We start from the raw sequence: 19,205 nt of genomic DNA on the forward strand, positions 1-19,205 counted from the left end.
TAAACGTATCATCAGGTGCAAAGCCTCCCAGCCAGGTTGCATCAGCGCGCGCGCCTATAAATCCGTAGCCCTAACTATCTAGGCCCAGTAGTATCGATCATGCATGCATGCCCAGCAGCTCAAGTCATTGGCTGGCTAGCTAGGTAAAGCTATACATCTCGGCTAGCTGCAACCACACAGCACTAGTTATCAGACTGACAAAATGCTGGTGTCCAACTCGTCGTCGTCGTCGTCGACGGTGAACGTGAAGATGGCGTCGGACGGGGTGTGGCAGGGCGAGAATCCTCTCGACTTCGCGCTGCCGCTCCTCGCCGTGCAGATCGCCGTCATACTCGCCGTCGCGCAGGGCCTTGCCCTCGCGCTCAGGCCACTGCGCCAACCTAAAGTTGTCGCCGAGCTTCTGGTATCCTCCAGTTTCATTTCATTTCTCTATATATGCGTAGTGTTATTTCGGAGAACCGGAGATAATTCACTACTAGCATGATTTTTAACTAATACCTCACTCGCAATAGCAAAAACAGATACAAAGTAATAAACACAACAGCTGGTGTTTGTTTTTTTATATTTTATTACAAAGGCTGCTTGATGACACGTCTACAAACATAATTAACCACTCAAATCGGCTCGCCCATGCTTTGTGGTTTGCTATAATATATTGTATACATCATATATACGTACAGTATGTACCCATGCATGATCCGACCAAAAGCATATAAATGATCATTTTTTTATGGATATAAATCTGTGCGAATGTTTTACGGAGTGATGGTTTATGCGCTGGGAAATCATGAAATCTTTTGAAAATGATACAAATCTGTAAGCAGTGAAGAACTAACTGCTCATAATAAGCCACACCCACACGGCCACATCTCGAACCATTCGCTGCGCGCCACATGTCCCCAGCCGTATTTGCATGCCTTTTGCTTTCCTCTTCCGTTATAGGAGGATCTAGTATGCTCGTGTTGACCAAATGGCCCTCTTCGCTTTTTCTATAATCTATCTTTTTTAGTTTTTTTAGTCGGAACAATATTTTTCTCTCATATCAAATTAGTCGGAACAGTGTTTCGGCTTTTTTTTTTACCGAAACGAACGGAGCCTACGTCGGCAAGTGTAAGAGTACGTCCTAGACCAAAACCTACTAACTCCGTCCCCAGAAGAGTACAATTCTAACATAGTGTCACGTTTTAATGTTTGACCAATTATAGATAAAAAAATATCCATATTTATGATACCAAATAAATATCATCGGATTAAGTATGAAATGTATTCTTATAATAAATTAATTTAAAGACATAACTATGAATATTATTTACTACAAACTTGATTAAACGTGAATCACTTTTTGTGACACGCAACCTATAGTTGTGTTCTTTGCGGTACAGAGGTAGTACAACTCATCATTTTCTAGACCAGACGACGGTGTGCAAGTCAGGTCATGTCAAAAACTAACTCCCATTACTGTTAGCATTATTCTGTTGACCTCTCGAGTTTTTTTTTTTCTCGAATGCGTGAGTTTTTTTTTCTTGAATACGCAAGAGGATTGCGTTTCGTTCTACTAAGTGGAAAGAATTTTACAATTACAGAAAAACTCGGGCGCTAAGCCGGTACTATTGACCTCTCGAGTTGAGTTGAGCATGGCATCACGAGTCACCATGGCAACAAAAATGATCAGTGTGCTTGCTTATATTGGTGGCAACGACACGTCCTGGTGCAGGGCGGCATCTTGCTGGGCCCGTCGGCGCTGGGTCGATGGGGCGCCTTCCGCCGCGTCATCTTCCCGCCATGGAGCACCGCGGCGCTCGACACCGTGTCCGGCCTCGGCCTAATGCTCTTCCTGCTCCTGGTCGGCCTCGAGCTCGACTTCCGCGCCGTGCGCCGCGCGGGCCCGCGCAGCGTGGCCGTCGCCGCGGCGGGCATCGTGCCACCGTTCCTCGCCGCGCCGGGCCTCGTTCCGCTGCTAAAACTCGCCCTCCCGCCGGCTCCTCGCCATGCGGCGGCCTTCCTCCCGCTCTGCGTGTTCGTCGGCGCCGCGCTCTCGGTGACGGCGCTGCCCGTGCTCGCGTGCATCCTCAAGGAGCTCGGCCTCCTCGGCACGCCGCTGGGCGAGACGGCCATGGCCGCGGCCGCGGTCAACGACGTCTTCGCGTGGGCGCTCCTCGCGCTCGCGCTCGCCGTCTCCGGCGGCAGCGGGCCCAGGGGCACCCCGCTCGCCCCGGTCTACATCCTCGCGTCGGGGGCGGCCTTCGTGGCGCTCATGCTGTGCTTGCTCCGCCCGCTCATGGCGCGCCTGGCGCGCCGCGCGGGCCCCGAGCGCGCGGCCGCGCTGGCCTCGTCCAGCGCCGGCCCCGTCGTGGCCTGCGCCCTGCTCGCTGGCGCGGTGACTGACGCCATCGGGGTGCACCCGGTGTTCGGCGCCTTCGTATTTGGGCTGTCCGTGCCCCGGGAGGGCAGCCTCGCGGAGCGCGCGCGGGAGAAGGTGGCGCCGCTGGTGTCCGGGCTCATGCTGCCGCTCTACTTCGCCACCAGCGGGCTGCACACCGACGTGGACACCGTCCGCGGCGCAGCCGCGTGGGGCATGGCCGCGCTCGTCGTCGCCGTGGCGTTCCTCGGGAAGTTCGGCGGCACGTTCGCGGTGGCCACCGTGACCGGCATGGCGAGGCGCGAGGCGGCCGCGCTTGGCGTCGCCATGAGCGCCAAGGGGCTCGTCGAGCTCATCGTGCTCAACATCGGCAAGGAGAGGAAGGTGCGCTGCCCTACTTATACTTGGCACGTTGCTTCTTCTTAATCAATCGAGAACATGCGTTCTCTCAATCAACATGCTTTGTGATCTAGTGCAGGTGCTGGACGACACGACGTTCGCCATCTTCGTGATCATGGCGCTTACGACGACGGTGCTGGCGACGCCATTCATGACCGCGCTGTACCGCAGCACGCCGACAGCGACCACCCCTGAGACTGACGGGACGGAGCTCAAGGGCGGCGATGCCTGCCCGGCCTAGTAGCTCTCTAGCTCACAGGCCGGCTCACAAGGATTCATCACCGTTTGTTGTATACTACGTATCATTACTATTTACTGTGGTACTATGCAGTATGCTTTGTGCGGCGGCAGGTGATTGTATTGTAACAATCTGAACTTTATTTGTCGTGTCTGGTGTGGTGTGTTGCAATAACCACAGTTGATAATAGTCCGTGCCTACGTCAATTTTCTCATTCAGCTATGAGCGATGCTACGATACACATCTCAAATAAACCTGAGCAGTTGATTATTGGGCACGGCTAGCGCTCGAACGTCCGACCTCAGGCCCACGTCCGGACACAGCTTCGACGCCAGCAACCGCTTCGCATCGGACGCCTCCGCACTCGCATCAGATTCCGCGCCAACGAATAGCGTACAGAGGCCCACGACTGATCCCAAGCTAGTGACCGCGTCCGACCATCCGAGGCTCGATCCTTGTCCCGGTTGTGCCCCTGGTGCCAAGCCCGCCACACTCCTTCCTCGCCGCGCCGCGCTCCTCCCCTCGCCACAGCACCATCCCCGCCGCGCCCCCGTCCTCCACCATGCTCTGTCTCGACTGCGCCCCTTCCCCTGTCCTAACGTCTCATCTCCTCTGCAACATCCGTTCGACCGTTGCAACATGTGTAGTATACTATTTAAACATACTTGTATAGTCATTGCAACATCTAGATAAAACATACGAAACATGCGTCTAAAACAGCTGAAACATTTAAAAAATACATTTGCAATATACGTCTTGAAAGGATCAAGATGCCCAAGAGGGGATTGAATTGGGCTAATCTAATTTTTTTACAATAATTAAGCCATACACTTAGCCCATTTTACCTCTTGCCTAAATGTGTTCTCTATTGTTCTACCGCACAAAAGTTTTGCACCATAGATTCAAATCCTACTTTAACATGGTAATTCTTAGAATGTAAATACATGAATTGAATTGCTCAAAAGTAAATACTCAAAGTAAAGAGAAGGAGAAGAACGCGGCAATGTTTTTCCGAGGTATCAGAGAGTCGTCACTCCCCACTAGTCCTCGATTGAGCACCCGCGTAAGGGTGTAGCTCCTCTTGATCCGCGTAAGGATCAAGTGCTCTCTACGGGCTGATTCTTCGACACTCCATCACGGTGAATCGCTCACAACCGCTCACACCATGACTTGGGTCATCCACAAGCTCCGCCGGATGATCAGCAAGTTTCCAATCATCACCGAGCCATCTAGGTGATGACGATCACCAAGAGTAACAAGCACAAACTCTCACTTGACCAAGACAAGCTAATGAGAAAGGTGGATGCACACTTGCTAGTCCCTATACACTAATGAGGTCCTTAATCTTGGATTATTAAATCTCAATCGCCCCACTAGACTCTTGCTCTCCCTTGCACTCTAAAGTGTTTTCTCAGCTGAATAAATGGGTAAGAGGACTGAATTGGACGAGTAGAAAGAAGTATTTATACCCCTACTTCAAAACATACCCGTTGGGGTCCAACTCGACACTTTTCAAAGTGATCGGACGCGCCTGTTAGACTGACTGGACGCGTCCGGTCAGTAGCCAACGGCGATAATGACACCAGCTATCAGATAGAGCCGTTACTATGACCGGACCCAGCGCAGAGTCCGGTCCTCCATGCCCGGTCGTGTCTGGTCAATAAAATTTCCCTCTGCATGCTTTCTATACTCGACCAGACTCGGTCTGCAGCGCGTCTGGTCCTTTTCTGCGCGGCGTCCGGTCATGCCTGAGCCTACGCCTTTCCTGCAACAGTCGTAGAGTCAGGTCTTGTCCTGGCCTTGAGCCAACGTCAGGTCGACGCTCAAGCCTCTGCTGCGCACACCACCACTGACCGGACCCGGCACCTCAGCGTCTAGCCCCATTATCCACAGCGTCTGGTCATCCATTCAACCTTCCATACACTTCCAATTCGAAATACTTTGTGAATGAAGTTGACTCCAATTGATCTTTGGGTTGTCCCTGAGCTATCAAGTGTTAAGTTTGACAAGTGTGCACCACACCTAAACCATTAGACTCACCTAGGTCAAGCTACTAGTTCATATCTCCCTTAATAGTACGACCAAACGAAAAACAAAGTCCTAAACTACTCTAAGTGTCTCTCATTGCCAAACGACACTTAGAACTAGTCCGTCCTTAACCTTGTCGTCCATCATTTAAAAACCGAAACGATTTCCATCGATAGGGGAATGAAAACCATTGATTGTCCAAACAATCACCATTATCGTGACCTAACTTAAATTACATCTACAAAACACACATTAGTCACAATAACCTTATGGTGTCATTAATCACCGAAACACACTAGGGTCCTAGATGCTTTCACATCTAAAACAGATGAAACATATGGAATATACACTTAAAACATACGTGTGTAGCCATTGCAACATATGCAACATCAAATCCTTTTGCAACATCAAGACAAAACACATGAAACATATAGATGAAACACATGAAACATACAGATGAAATGCGTGAAACATACATATGAAACAATTGAAACACTTGAAACATATACTTGCAACATACGTATATAGCCATTGCAACATACGCAACATACAGATGAAACACTTGAAAACAACTTCTGAAACACGCCTTAAAATAAAACATGGCACCGCCGGAAGCCATGGCCCACCTGGTGGGGAACTGCGGTAGCTAGCAAGCGGCGCTCGGGTGTAGTGGAAAGGGAGGATGGCGGCAGGCAAGCAGCTGGGCGTGGTGAAGAATGCCGCACCGGAGTAGTCACCGTGGACCACGCCACGTTGGCTCGAAGAACTCGGCAGCGAGTAGTGAGACAGGAAAGCAGGCGGCGGCGCTCAGGCGCGATGCAGCACGCCGCTACATTGCGGGCGCGACAGTGCGGTCGCGGTGGAGCAAGCCACGTCGATATGGGCGCGGTTCGAGAATGGATGGGGAAACAGTGGCGATTCGAGAAGAAGGCGGGAGCAGCGATTTTTTTATTTCCATGCGGATGGCAGTGTTTCCTGTTGGGCCGTTCGGGGATCGGAGGTCCACCAGCGCGCGTCCGGACGAAACAGACGCCTACCCACAGCATTATCATTGAGTTTTGGGGTTTTGAATTAATTAATTAACATAGGATGGATAATAAATGATAGATGGATATGCCTTGCTTCATTCCCTGTAATTTCAAAAGGCAAAGCTATGCTGATATGAAATCACCAGGGGGTTGATACCTCAACGAACACACATATTTGATGTGGAGATGTGATGGACGAATGTATGCGATCTAAATAAAATGTACTTCAACGAAGTGGTGAATTGATAACTAGTTAGAGTTGAAGTAAAATTTAGTCGACCTATTTGATAGACAAAAACTAAAGTTTAGATGACTAGAAATTAGTTCGTCAATATCAAACATGTCCCTAGTGACGTCCGTATCTTCATACAAAAATCTATAGTTTCGGCTTCCACCCTTGCCAATTCCCTGAGATCCCTGGCGTTTAAGATTGACTGCCTTGTCGGCCACCATTGGCGTCTTCCCCACTGGAGCAAGCCAACTTTTGTCAATGGGCAGAAGAATACAGATCTTTTCACCATCCTGGTAGTACCAGCTAACAACTGGGGTCTGGAAATCTACTGAAAATAGTTCAACCATATGCCTAAAATCAAAGTAATACAAGCAGGTAATTTCCCTTTGCCTATCTACCGTACAACATATCTCACACACATGCACACGAATTACAGGCATGGAGCAAACAAACAAGTGAAGTGAAAGGTCTCTCTTAGCATTGCAAACCAGCGTCCGTATCACTGTTCAAACCAGCATTCTGTATTCTCTTCCCTGTTTTTGCTTCTAGTCCTGTTCACAATGAAAACTGCTACTGGCTGAGTGGCACGCACTCGATCTCGATCTCGACCTCACCGCGCTCGACGTTCTGGAGCTTCAGCGTGATCTCCTGCTTGACCTTGCCATTCGCAACGGAGATGATGCTGTCCTTGGCGAGCACGCCGTTGCTGTCTTCACTGGCTGACCATCTGTAGAGTTCTGTCGGTTCGGTGATGGCTGAGTTCTCGTGCTCCTTCGTTGCTGCAATCAGTGGCCGGATGTCCACCTCGGCCTCCCCCATCCGGTCATCGGAGCTGAATGTGTCCTTGTCGAATACTTGCTGTTATAGTCAGGTTAAAAGAACAGAACGTAGGTCAGTGAAGGGTTTGAACAAAATATTTCATCTGAAGTGAATTACAACCACTCAAAAGTCAGAAACAAATGAATGCATACCAGCTTAAGAGGTGGAATTGGGTCGGGGATCGAAAGCATTAGTCTTTCATTCCAGATAGGATTCAGGGTGTTCTTTATCACCTTTGTTTTCATGGACTGAAAAATATGACTGTTAGCTGGAAGTCCCAAAGGAATTGAGCCACCATATCCACCTACAAAAATGTGCTTACCTGGTGCCCTAGATTAATCATGACATATGGATCGCTCGACATCACATCGCGAACAGCTAAATCTGTGCCTTTTACGATATTAACCTTGATTAATCCAACAAATTCTATCATTCCCACATCCGACTGAAAACAGAAAACACAGAATTAATGTAAATGTGATATATCAAGTGCCACATTACACTCGAAAATTTAGCATCAGTGGGGTGGTCACACCATTTTCTTTAGGCCTTTGTTATCTGATGAATCCTTTTTCCTCCAGCTATTCCTAAAAGTATGGCCAAAACCATACTTGCTGCTATTATGCTGCTGGTGATTTTTATCTGGTGGTGCATGCTTTCTGTTAAGTGGTAAAGGGCAAGAAAATTGTGGATCACACACAAACTGTTGAAACTGGTATTTTTTCCTGCATGCATATAGACAGGGAAAAAACATAGTATCATTAGATACAATTATCACAGATACTTTTTTTTTGAGGGAACAATTAGCACAAATACTGACAATCAACTAACTCAACATGTACCTGATAAAATCATTACGCTCCTCAGTTGAGCAATCATGTTTTGGCTTTTTGTTTTCAGGTAAAAAGGCTTCATATCTTGTGTTAACAACAGAATTTCCACCTGATTCAGCTAAACAGTTGACTTCTTCATCTGTCCACTCATCCAGATTCACAGAAATCACCTATACTCCATTCAAAATGAATAGTCGATTAGTTCAATATAAGGACACAATATGCTCAGGCTTAGAACTTTAACAGTAAACATAGAGTAGCATTACAATTAAAAATTGGGCATTAATCATTTTCCACAGTAATTCATAGAGTGTATCGTTTTGACAAGGGAAATAATGAGTGACTGCAATGCACATTTATTGGTAAAGTAGGCTATATGTTCTTTAAAAAAAAAATTGGAGCCTTGCTTTATATAATAGGTCCAACAGAAAAGGAAATTGGAATATGCCAATCTGTGGTAAAAATGGCAGAACATATAGGAACTAAAAAAACAAAGAGTGAAGTTCATTGGCCACCTTTGATATGTGCACACCAAGACTTCTATGAGTTCCAGAGCACTTAATGCAGATGAATGCGCCAAAAGGCAGGGCCCTACAAGTGCAAAAGCAGTTTAATTGTAAACGAAATCTTGAGGACCATCTGAAATATAAGATTGAAGTTTATGTGTGCTCCAAATTTATTTTTTTGTATAATTATTTGTCAGAACCGCATGTCTAATTAAAACAATCAGACCAAACATTTACCCCAAATGCTTAAGTTAGGTTAACTCAAATGCTCATATTTTCATGTTTGGTCATTTATGTACTAAAGCAGTAAAGCTGTATAAATATAATGTCAGACCCCTTTAAAGAGACTTTACAAAACTGACGGAGGACATCTATCCTATGCCAAAAGGCAACTCTATCAGTGTTTTGCAAGCATAAGCCAAATAGATTGAATATTCAGAGTGAATGAAATATGTGACACATACGCCCATTTTGGATCTGGATTGCCACAGTCTGCGCAGTATTTGTTTGCTGGTTGGTTCAACAAATACTCCAACATTTCCCTTGCATTAGCTGGATCGGTATCTGAAAACCATCACAAAGAAATCATTTGGAGATCAGTAGTCATTTGCAGCAGTAACACATAAATTAGGCATCGCCAGTTAATCAACAAATAGTAAAGGATATAGTACCAGCAGCTCCACCTACACAACATTTATCACATGAGGCTATTTATTTAGTCCAATTTCTCTCACATCAAGCTAATTATAATTTTAGGTAGTGTCAATTTAATGGTGATTGATAATATCAATCACATCCTTTCTTCAATCGAAATAGCAATGAAATAATATAGAAAAATATCACAGAAGATTCACAAAGGTGCAAACGGGAAAGGAAGATGTCACAGAACATTCACAAACCTGATGTCTCAGAGTGATCATCGCCACCTTGCTGGGCTTCAAATCCGTCGCATGTCCTTCAAGACAAATAGGAGCAAACCATCAAACTGCCATTTCCTTGGAAATGTGCATGTCCCGGATGGACAGATGCGAAAGATGGAGCAAGAGATTGCATCAATAAAAATAAAATCAGAAAGAAGACCGGAAAAAACTACCAACCTTCTGTAATGGGCGCTTGGGGTATCAAGAAAATGCAGAAGATTGTTGCCCTCCATCCTCTGTCGTTCCATGTTCTCTCTCACTCTACCTCCTGAACTCATGGAAGAGAAGAAGAACGGGGTGACCCGCCATGACCACACAACCCATGATTAAATCAAGAACCAGGGTTCCGTGTGGCGCCCTGATCAAATTGGCTGGACAAACAAACGGGGCAAGCAAGTGGATGAGAATTGAAGGTGGGGGGACGTCAGGGATTCGCCGATTTCTTGGTGTTCTTCTGTTTCTTCCCTCTTTCGTCTTTGTTTTTTCTCCCTTGTTTGTGTTGGGATGTGGGGAAGCCGGCCGTATGGCCAAGAATAGGCAGTGACGGCAATTGATCTGTTTTCTGCGTGCAGTTTTGAGGAGTTTTCCGCTGGTGGAAGGCGGAATATGCCGCATCGTCAGCAACAACCACACACCCACCATAGCAGGCTAAACCAGCGAAGTCTCGCATAACTTGCACAATGCGATAGCAAATTGAAGTGCAAATAGTTGACAACTGAACATTGCTTGTTTATTTCATTAGCAACTAAACATTACATTTTTTTCACAAAAGAAGATAACAAACTAAAGCCAACCATGTTACGAGAGATTGCTAGCTTTCAGCAGAACACACACATTGCGTTAGCAGGTTCGCAAGATACACGCATACCATACCGGTAGCAGGTTCGCGAACAGAATACACGCATTCCAGAACAAAAGATTTCTCCTAGATCGGTGCAGCGCAGGCAGTTCCTGATCCCTACTTTGATTCCTGACTCCTGGTAAAAAGAAGCAAGAACACGGTTAGGCGACATGTCACAGAGAGGACGAGATCGGCATGGGCAGGGTCGCAGGAAGAGGAGGAACAGCCGGGCAGGGTTCGCTCACCAAAAGTGTCGCATGCGCATTGGAAAAGGGCACTATGCACGGCGGTCGGCTCCAGCGTGCCCCGCCGCGGCCTTGTCCCTCTTGACGTCGAGCGTCTTCATCCTCAGCTCCTTGTAAATCTCCGCCAGCTTCATGATCACTACTGCGTCGACGGACCCCGCGGCCAGGGCTTCAGCCGACAGGTCCGCCATAGTGGCCTCCGCTGGCTCGCTGACGCGCGCCTCCTCATCGTCCACCGCCATGTTGGCAGACGACGCAGCCGGATTGGCGCTTCTCGGTCTCTTCGGGATCGGCGGCGGCACAAAAGTAGCACGGCGGCGGGCGGCCTCTGCAGCAGCACCATGCCTGTCGACGGAAGCACCGCCGCGTTCTTCGCCCACAGCTGCATCGAACACGGCATCATGCTTCTTCTCTTAGATATAGCTGAGGGGCTTGACGCGCCCCCTGCACTGCTTGTGCGGTCTCTCAGAGCTGACGCGGTCGGCGGTGTGGCTCGAGTTGACGGCGACCGCCGCAGCGCGGCAGTCCTCGTGGAAGGCGCCGCAGCGCGCAGCCACCGATGCAGTGCCGCCTGCGTCCCCGGCCGCCGCAGCGCCCTCGATAACCAACGCACCATCAGGCGCCTCCACCGCTGAACTGCGGCTCGCGTCTGTCAGCTCCGCAGAATTGCGGCGGCGCCGACTACCCGGAAAAGAGGAACAGGATAGGTTCTGGCCCGCCGGACAGGCCGACGGCCGAGTGCTTTCCCCTTCTGGGTTTGGTTTACGGAGCATATGGAGTGGTTTTCATAATTGAGTGACAACACTAATATGTTTACGTGAGATACACAGGTGATTAGTCCACAGGTATATATGTGTGAGCAACATATGTCATGAAGGTGAAAATAGCTTGGAGATGTTGCAAAGCTCACATATGTGATGATGAAGGAGCTTATTACACATGAGACATGACATTGAGTCATGTGATCAAGGTGGAGAAGATCAAGATAAGACTTGGCTTGATGGACCGGTTGCAAGCATGAAGGGCAAGTTGGAGGCTTTGGAGCGATGGACCGCGTGACAGTGAAGCTTAAGCAAGACTTGGCGCCGATGGACGAAGGCAACGATGAAAAGCAAGTGAAGTCAAGATCGATGAACCAATATGATCACGTGATGATATGAAGTGGATCATATCATAGATGATTGTGTTGGTACATGTGTTGCATCAACATTGGAAAAGATGGAATGGAATGCGCAAGGCAAAGGTATAACCTAGGGCATTTCATTTCACCGGTCATAGGTGTGTAGAGAAGTTTATGACCAGATTTAGGATAGATGACCGTACTATCAAGAGGGGCAAACTTATTTGCATATCGGTCATCTAGTGCCACTCGAGTGATCTAACTTTGCATCGTCGCTAGGATTGAGTGGCGTGGCAAGTTGAGTGGCTAATCCTTTGAAAAATGATTGTGAAAATGCTAACACACATACACATGGTGGTGTACACTTGGTGGTGTTGGCACATTTACAAAGGAGAAGAAGTTGGAGTTGATGTGGATCAACTCGGTGATGGAACGGAGGCAAGAAGGGTTCAAAACTCCACCGGCGGAGTGTCCACCCGTAGAGTGCGGATAGTCTAATAGTGCCATCGGTGCCCTATTCAGAGAAGATAGGGTCTCATAGAGTGGACCGAACACTAGTCACGTGGTGACCGGACACTGGGGTCCTACGTCCGGTCAGTGGCAGCAGAGAGCGCGTAGGCATCGGTCTTCGACCGGACGCTGGAGCTAGAAGTGACTGGACGCTGGCAGGGTGCGTCCGGTCAGGCTGACGTACGATGATGTAGGCGACATAGAAAAGTTGAAGAAGGACCAGACGCTGACGCTGCATCTGATCGTGATCGACCGGACGCGTTCGGTCGCAACTGGTACCTTACTGGAAACGACCGGACGCTGTGGTTGCTGCGTCCGGTCGGTTTGAGCAGCTATGTCCAGTCATCACTTGACCGTTGAGATCAAGTGACTGAGGTTGAATGGAGGCGACACGTGGCAAGTATCCGTTGACCGGACGCTGAGGTCCTGCGTCTGGTCGATATGACCGGCGCGTCCAGTCAACCCAAAAAACGCCCAATGAAAGGGTAATGACTATTTTAGCCCATGGAGCTATAAATAGAAGGGGTCTCAGCCTTGGGCCGATAGCTGAGCACACTAGAGCCTTGGTGGCTTATGTAGTAGTGCTTGGGAGCCCTCCATCTCACATATGCTTGATAGTGATCATCCGATTGTGTGAGAGAGCGATTCTAGTGCGATTGCATTGTGAGGTTGCATCGAGTGGCACTAGATGATCAAGTTGCAAGCTGGTGGTGCTTGTTACTCTTGGAGGTTGCCACCTCCTAGATGGCTTGGTGGTGGTCTTCGTTGAAGCCCGCAAGAAGCTTGTGCGGTGCTCCGGAGAAGAGCTTTGTGAGGGGCATTATGCTTGCCCCGCGGAAGCCACGAAGAGCAACTCTAGTTGAGCGTGTCATTGAGCTACCCTCACTTTTGGGGTAGGTTCTTGCGGTGCTCGACGTGCGGGCTTGGCGGGTGATGCCAATGAGCCATCGAACCACCAAGTGAGCGGTCGACACAATGGGGACTAACGTGTTGGCAAGCACGTGAACCTCGGGAGAAAAATCATCGTGTCAACCTTGTTCTTCCCGTTGGTTTGCATCCTCGTTACACAAGCTTGGAATTACTTTTATATATATTGTGCTTGTGTAGTTGTTCTTGTAATTAGTTATCAAGTGACGATTATTGAATTTATTTGGAGTCACTTTGATTGAAAGGTCCTCAAATTAAAAACATGTTTATAAATAATTGAGGCACCTAAGTTTGGTTTTGAGATGATCTAAAAGCATGACAAGCAAAGAGTATAAGGCCATTTGATTGTGGAGTGTACTTTGCACACATTTGATACTCAAGATGAAGATCAAGATCAAACTTAAGTTGAAGATAAAGTTTAAGTTCTAGATATGATTGGAGATCATTTGGTAGAAAGAAAAGAACTTAAACAAGTAGAAAGAAAATGACTTAAAGAAGGAATCAAGGTTACTCATCAAATTAAGTCCATCACTTGAATCAATCAATCAAGCTATTTCAAGTGAGTATTAAGAATGGTTCTTTGGAGAGAGGTCACTTCTCCCTAGTGTAGGGGCTTACCACCTATGTGTAGGTGAACCAAGTGTGGTACTTGGAAGGCTAACATGGAAGTGGTGATCCGAGGAACATTTGAGATGCTTAGTTGAAGCAATCAAAAAGGGTTGATCAACAAAAGCAAGCAACACCCAAAAGAGAGCTAGTCATGATATTTCATGTGGTATTCTCAAATTGATGCTCTCATGCAAGTAAAGATGAAAAGAAAAAGCAAGCCAATCACAACAAGAAAGTGCACTTGATCATAAGTGGTATTTATTTTATATGGGTGAAGAATGGAATTCAAAATAGTATCTATTGATCTTCACCAATCTTATAATTGAACTTCACATTGCTATTGGAGTAATGAATTGGAATCTATGTGACTATCCTCTACTCTAACATAGCAAAGGTATCGTTGTAATGTGCATGATCATTTCATCTCTTACTAGTATGCGGTTAGTGCATATAGTACATGCTTCATAGGATCATGCATAACAAATGAAATGTTTAAATTCATAACCTACCACTATTGCTTGAATGATTAATTGATCTAGTGGTTAGTATATGAATTTATTCATGAGCTAGTGAACTCAAGTACTTGATTTAATTTGGATTGCCAACAAGTGACAAGTACAACATTGGCAAGATAACTCTTGCAAGAGGTGTGAAGAAGCTTGTCATTGGTTCAAACAGAACTTGAAAGCTTAGGCAAATCAATTTAGTTCAAGTCAACCATAGAAGCTCATGATAGTGATAAGAGTACAAGCACAAGACAACAATGCAAATTGATATCTAGTTTATTTGTTTCAAGTGGTATCTAGACTCAAGTATTTCATCAAGAATCTACAAGTGATGTCTAGATCAACTCACAAGTGATATCCTAGAAGTGGTACTCATGAAGATAGCAAATGTTCAAGAAATGGTTTTTATTGATAAATTCAACAAGTGGTTCCATACTAGAAGATTCTTTCAAGTGGTATCACATCTACACATTGTATCAATCATGCAAGACGATGGTTCCACAAGTGATCCTCAACTTTAAGTGATTATAAAATGAAGAATGCATCCCTCACCTACAAGAGCTCAAGTGTATCAAATGGATGACCCATGCTATCACATAGGGGGAGGTGTCCCACAAATTAATATCAAGATCAAAGATCATATGTGTGGTATCTCAAGAAGCCCTATACAAGATACAAGTGGTACAAGTTACAAGTGGTGTCATTCCAACAATCAAGTGATGTCCATAAAAAATGCAAGATTCAAGCCTCAACCATCTACCCCAAATGCATACCTTTGCATCAATGAGAAGCACACCTTTTATGGAAATTGATGACAAAGAGGGAGAAATTGTATAAAGATATGAAAGCCTTGAGATTAAGATTGTACAAGAGAAATAAGATAAGATATAAAAGCTTTGGGAGAGTTTGAGATAAAAAAGTAGAGGTTGGACATGGACATGGACAAAGAGGGAGCAACATTGAAGAAAAGAGATGGAACAAAATTCTTGGACAAGAGAAGCACACAAGTAGGGGGAACAAGTTCATGAACTTTGATTGATTACATTTGATATGTGCATATTCATGTGCTTGCTTGCATTGCATAAGTTTTTAAATTCAATATGCATGCTTGTGTGGTGTATGCTAGTTGTAGAATTTGTTTGATGAAATGAAAACTAGCATGCATAGGATGATAGCTAGACACTTGGTATGTTCTTCAAATAATGCTAGTACCTTGCTTTTAATGTTTATCTCACGAGGTATCTAGTGATTTTATTTCCAAGTGATATCTAGCTAACCATGGTGCCAAGGATGAACTTAAAGGTGTGTGGCAGAACCGCCTAATTTAATGCCTCACAGGAGTGCTTGTCTTCCATTAGACACTAAGCACTCAAGGGAGAACACTAAATTACTCTGTTCCATCGGGCACACCCCAGGGGAGAACCCAAAAATCCACATTTTTGCCATCAGGATCACAAATGAGAGAATAAAGCTTACATCATTCGTAACCATTTCTTACATAACTTTTAATACAATATCAGAGTATAATATTTGTTAATAAAACAACAGAATGAAATCATATTATTAGAGTTATAAACAATTTAATTGAACAGCGGAATAGAAACACGTGAACAGAGTTATAGCAGAAATAAACATCTATTACTGACATGATGAAGTATTGATATATATAGACTACGACAACAGGTTATGAAACTTTCATTTATAAAAGTATTTGGTGAGAGTTATAAATAGCAACTACGATCGCAGCATAAAGGAAATCCTCTCTGAGCCCATCAGGAGGAATCCATACACAAAGGTCAGCTTTGGCATCCACCTGTCACCTGCAATAGGGGGAATAAAACCCTGAGTACTCAATTGTACTCAGCAAAACTTACCCGATAGGAGGAAAGAAAAGACTCCAAGGATATGCAAGGCTATCTGGCTTGTGGGTTTATTGCCTTTGCAGGAAGCATTACTAAGCGTGCGTTCTTATATTCGATTTTTATTAAAGCCGCATTGGTTCATTAACTAACCATTCTATGTAAGCACATATGCTACTTTCAAGCAGGTGATAAGCAATCAGATTTCATTTGTCCATCTTTCATCTTCCAGTTCTTACTACGATGCTAAACCATAGACAAGCCGTACTGGATAGCCTGGCGATTCGTGAATCAATGCCCCCAGCTGGGTACCCCAAAAACACACGCCCCGCTTGTACCCTAGGCATAAGCAAGACCAACCCATCACTCTCCTGTCCGGGTGTCCAGGTCCCTGTCCAAACTAGGACTCCAAGCCCCCACCCCTGAGTCCCGGACTCAGTGCGGTGCAAGGACCTCCTCCACCAAAATAAAACCCTAACAGTCGGTCCGGAAAGAGCTGGATCCACGACAAGAGAGCAACAAGTCTTCCAGGCGCCCATACACAAGTATGTGCTCGGGATAATAAGTCTGTGACCTGCCCAGAGTCATATGCAACGATCGGTCCTTAACCGACCAGATAGGGAAAACGGTGTAACCAAGCTATGACCCGCCTCCGCGGCGACACAACTTCTTACACCCACCAATACCCAAACCACATCCCTGCCCGATCACCATTTTCCTTTCCACCATTTTATATATTCCAGGTGATAATCATATAGTAACATATTTCCTGTATCTCGCGAGTGACAGGCAATCACTCGACTTCTACCGGAGTCCTATAGCATAGCAATCTACACGATCCTGTCATACTAGTAAGACTCATAGGATAAAGATATATATGCAAGTGGGCTTCATTCAACTCCTTGAAACTTAATGCACAAATATAATTTAAACTACAGAAGGTAGGGGTTATGCACCAGGGCTTGCCTGGGTAAGATATATTTAAAAGTTAGTATCTGCATCTTCAGATCATCCACCATCAACTGAATAGAAAACCCATTGCATCATCTCCTGGAGAGAATACCATTACACCATCTTCGGATTCCCAATCATCCTTCAATTGATCTGCTGATCCATCATCGTACCTATATGATATGCAATGCGATGCAATGCAAAGACATAATTAATCAACTACAACGGTGACTTGTAAAATACGATTTACGCCTTTCAAGCTAACGAGCTAGTTCTAACGACGACCATACTTGGCTACATATACACGTTGTCGGATAAGACATTATTTCCCAACAATATTTTTGTTATACAATCCCAAGTTATTTCTTTATTCGCAATAGGACATTATTATTTAATTAGCAACTAGTTATTCCGGAGCTACAAAATTTACCGTGAGTACCTAATATTGCTAGGAGCCTACTGTAGAAATTTTAGATTCAACACTATAACCAATTGATCACAACAATTTCTAAAAGTTTATATTTTTATAATGTTAAGTATCTCAATTTAATTATATAGGTCCCAACCATATTATCAAACTATGTGAACACAATATACTAATAGCAATATCATGATTTTATGAAACTAACAAAATCGGTTTTACCATTTTTGGATTCCTATATCATTTAATGTTGATTTTACAATTTAAACTAGAGACCAATATTTAGAAAGGCATTTCAGAACTAAAAAGAGCCGGCGTCAAACAACTCAGCCCAGGCCTGAACGGCGCACGCGGTCCAGTGGCGCGTGGCCCACGCGGCTATCGTGCACATGCGGCCCAGGCACGGGGCGGCAGGCCGGCCTCAACGCGGCGCGGGGACAGGGCGCTCGGCCGATGGCTAGACCACGGCCCAAAAGGCTCGGCGAGTGCTGGCCAACAGCAAAAGCAGCCCAGGCAGGCGGGGCACACGCGGCCCAGACGCGGTCAGCGGCGACCGGCCTAGCGCGGCGCGGTGGCAGCCCATTTTGCAAAAACGCCCCTACGTTAACCTCTAATTGACACAAGATCCCTAGGCACTATTCAATGGAGTCGTGTATTTAGCAAATAGACCATGTATAATGCTTCTTCTTGGACTCTTACCCCTGCCTCACCTTGCTTTCTTCTTCCACGAATAGAGCACCAGCGGAGTCCGACCGGCAGCGGCAAAAATCCGGCCGCGCGCCCCACGACGGCGGTGGGGAGGCGACCACAAGGTTTGCACGATACCGAGCGCACCCGTAGGAGGACGCAGCTCGGCTCGAGCTACGGCGAGGAGCTCCGGCCACGCGCGTCGGTGCGTGAGACCGAGCGGCTCCGTGGTGAGGGTGACTGCGGGCAATGTGGGCCCACGCGCGCTCGCTAGGGGAACCGATGGCGAGGAGGCAGTGGTGGCACGGCCCGGCGGGGTCATGCAGGTCACGGCTCGAGAGGCGGCTCGGGCACGCAGGCATGGAAGCTCGTGCACGTGGATGGTGGCGCAGCCATGGCCGCCATGGTCCAACGCTACGGTCCGGTCGGGCACGCCGAGGGCTTGGCAAAGCCAGCAGAGGGAGAGCACCGGCACTGGAAGCGCTGGTGACCACGGACCAGACACGGTGAGGACAGGAATGTGAGCACACGGACATGGTGTGGTACAGCGGTAGTGGGACACCTATGCTTGCGCGGCATGGGAACGGACGTCTAGAGCAGCGGCGTGAGGACGAGGAGGGCGCGGGACCACACGGCTCGACGCGCATGCAAGGAGCAAGGGGAACGACGGTGGACGAGTAGGGAGCAGCGTGCCAAGGGAGCCACGGTGGTTGTGCTGCCGAGCGGGGCAGCGCGGGGGCCGAGAGCTCGAGCGCACATGGTGGCGCGGAGCACTACAGTGGGACCCGACAGGAGCAGCGCCATGGCCAATCTCCGGCGCGTACCGAGGGGCAGTAGCCAGGCGAGTGCGGTGACCGGACAACGGCATGGCTTGCGCCATACGTCGAAGCCAACAGTGAACGTGAGCTAAAAAAAACAGGGTTGGGGTCACGGCTGCGAGCTCGGCTCGGCCGGTAATGGCGGTGGCGCGCACACCTGGTGCATACGGGCTGGGAGAAGGGAGCAGGGGCACAAGCGCGAGTGCTAGGAGGAGTGGAAGATGGGTCTGCTCTCTTTGTGTTGGAGGCTCGGGTGATGGGCAGAAAAGGAGATGGGAGTTCTGAGAGAAGCTGTGGGGCTTGCTCCTGGTTATTGCGCTTGGCTACGAACACGAGGAACAGAGGTGGA

General features: G+C 47.2%; 2 protein-coding genes across 2 annotated transcripts; one reads left to right on the plus strand and one right to left on the minus strand.

The window, feature by feature from the left end:
• The first annotated feature begins 202 nt into the window (after positions 1 to 202).
• Positions 203 to 3,204, plus strand: LOC136515728 (cation/H(+) antiporter 20-like). The gene is made up of 3 exons (XM_066509241.1): positions 203 to 403; positions 1,715 to 2,743; positions 2,838 to 3,204. The coding sequence occupies exons 1-3, from the start codon at positions 203 to 205 to the stop codon at positions 2,997 to 2,999; spliced, it is 1,392 nt and encodes a 463-aa protein (XP_066365338.1). The 3' UTR covers positions 3,000 to 3,204.
• Positions 3,205 to 6,473: 3,269 nt separating this feature from the next.
• LOC136518473 (probable ADP-ribosylation factor GTPase-activating protein AGD11) lies at positions 6,474 to 9,885 on the minus strand. Its single transcript, XM_066512134.1, has 9 exons — positions 9,540 to 9,885; positions 9,342 to 9,397; positions 8,907 to 9,006; positions 8,452 to 8,527; positions 7,946 to 8,106; positions 7,639 to 7,828; positions 7,426 to 7,548; positions 7,256 to 7,351; positions 6,474 to 7,142 (listed from the first exon to the last, which is right to left on the minus strand). Exons 1-9 carry the CDS (start codon positions 9,638 to 9,640, stop codon positions 6,855 to 6,857), a joined length of 1,191 nt encoding a protein of 396 aa, XP_066368231.1. The 5' UTR covers positions 9,641 to 9,885; the 3' UTR covers positions 6,474 to 6,854.
• Positions 9,886 to 19,205: the final 9,320 nt, after the last annotated feature.

This window comes from Miscanthus floridulus, chromosome 17, assembly GCF_019320115.1.
Source record: "Miscanthus floridulus cultivar M001 chromosome 17, ASM1932011v1, whole genome shotgun sequence".
Classification (NCBI taxonomy): Eukaryota; Viridiplantae; Streptophyta; class Magnoliopsida; order Poales; family Poaceae; genus Miscanthus; species Miscanthus floridulus.

Coding starts and splice junctions, on each gene's coding strand:
- LOC136515728 (XM_066509241.1), top strand. CDS start 203: ATGCTGGTGTCCAACTCGTCGTCGTCGTCGTCGACGGTGAACGTGAAG. Junction 404..1,714: donor AAGTTGTCGCCGAGCTTCTG/GTATCCTCCAGT, acceptor GTCCTGGTGCAG/GGCGGCATCTTGCTGGGCCC. Junction 2,744..2,837: donor ACATCGGCAAGGAGAGGAAG/GTGCGCTGCCCT, acceptor GATCTAGTGCAG/GTGCTGGACGACACGACGTT.
- LOC136518473 (XM_066512134.1), bottom strand. CDS start 9,640: ATGAGTTCAGGAGGTAGAGTGAGAGAGAACATGGAACGACAGAGGATG. Junction 9,007..9,341: donor TGATCACTCTGAGACATCAG/GTTTGTGAATGT, acceptor GATGGTTTTCAG/ATACCGATCCAGCTAATGCA. Junction 7,352..7,425: donor TGATTAATCTAGGGCACCAG/GTAAGCACATTT, acceptor CATATTTTTCAG/TCCATGAAAACAAAGGTGAT.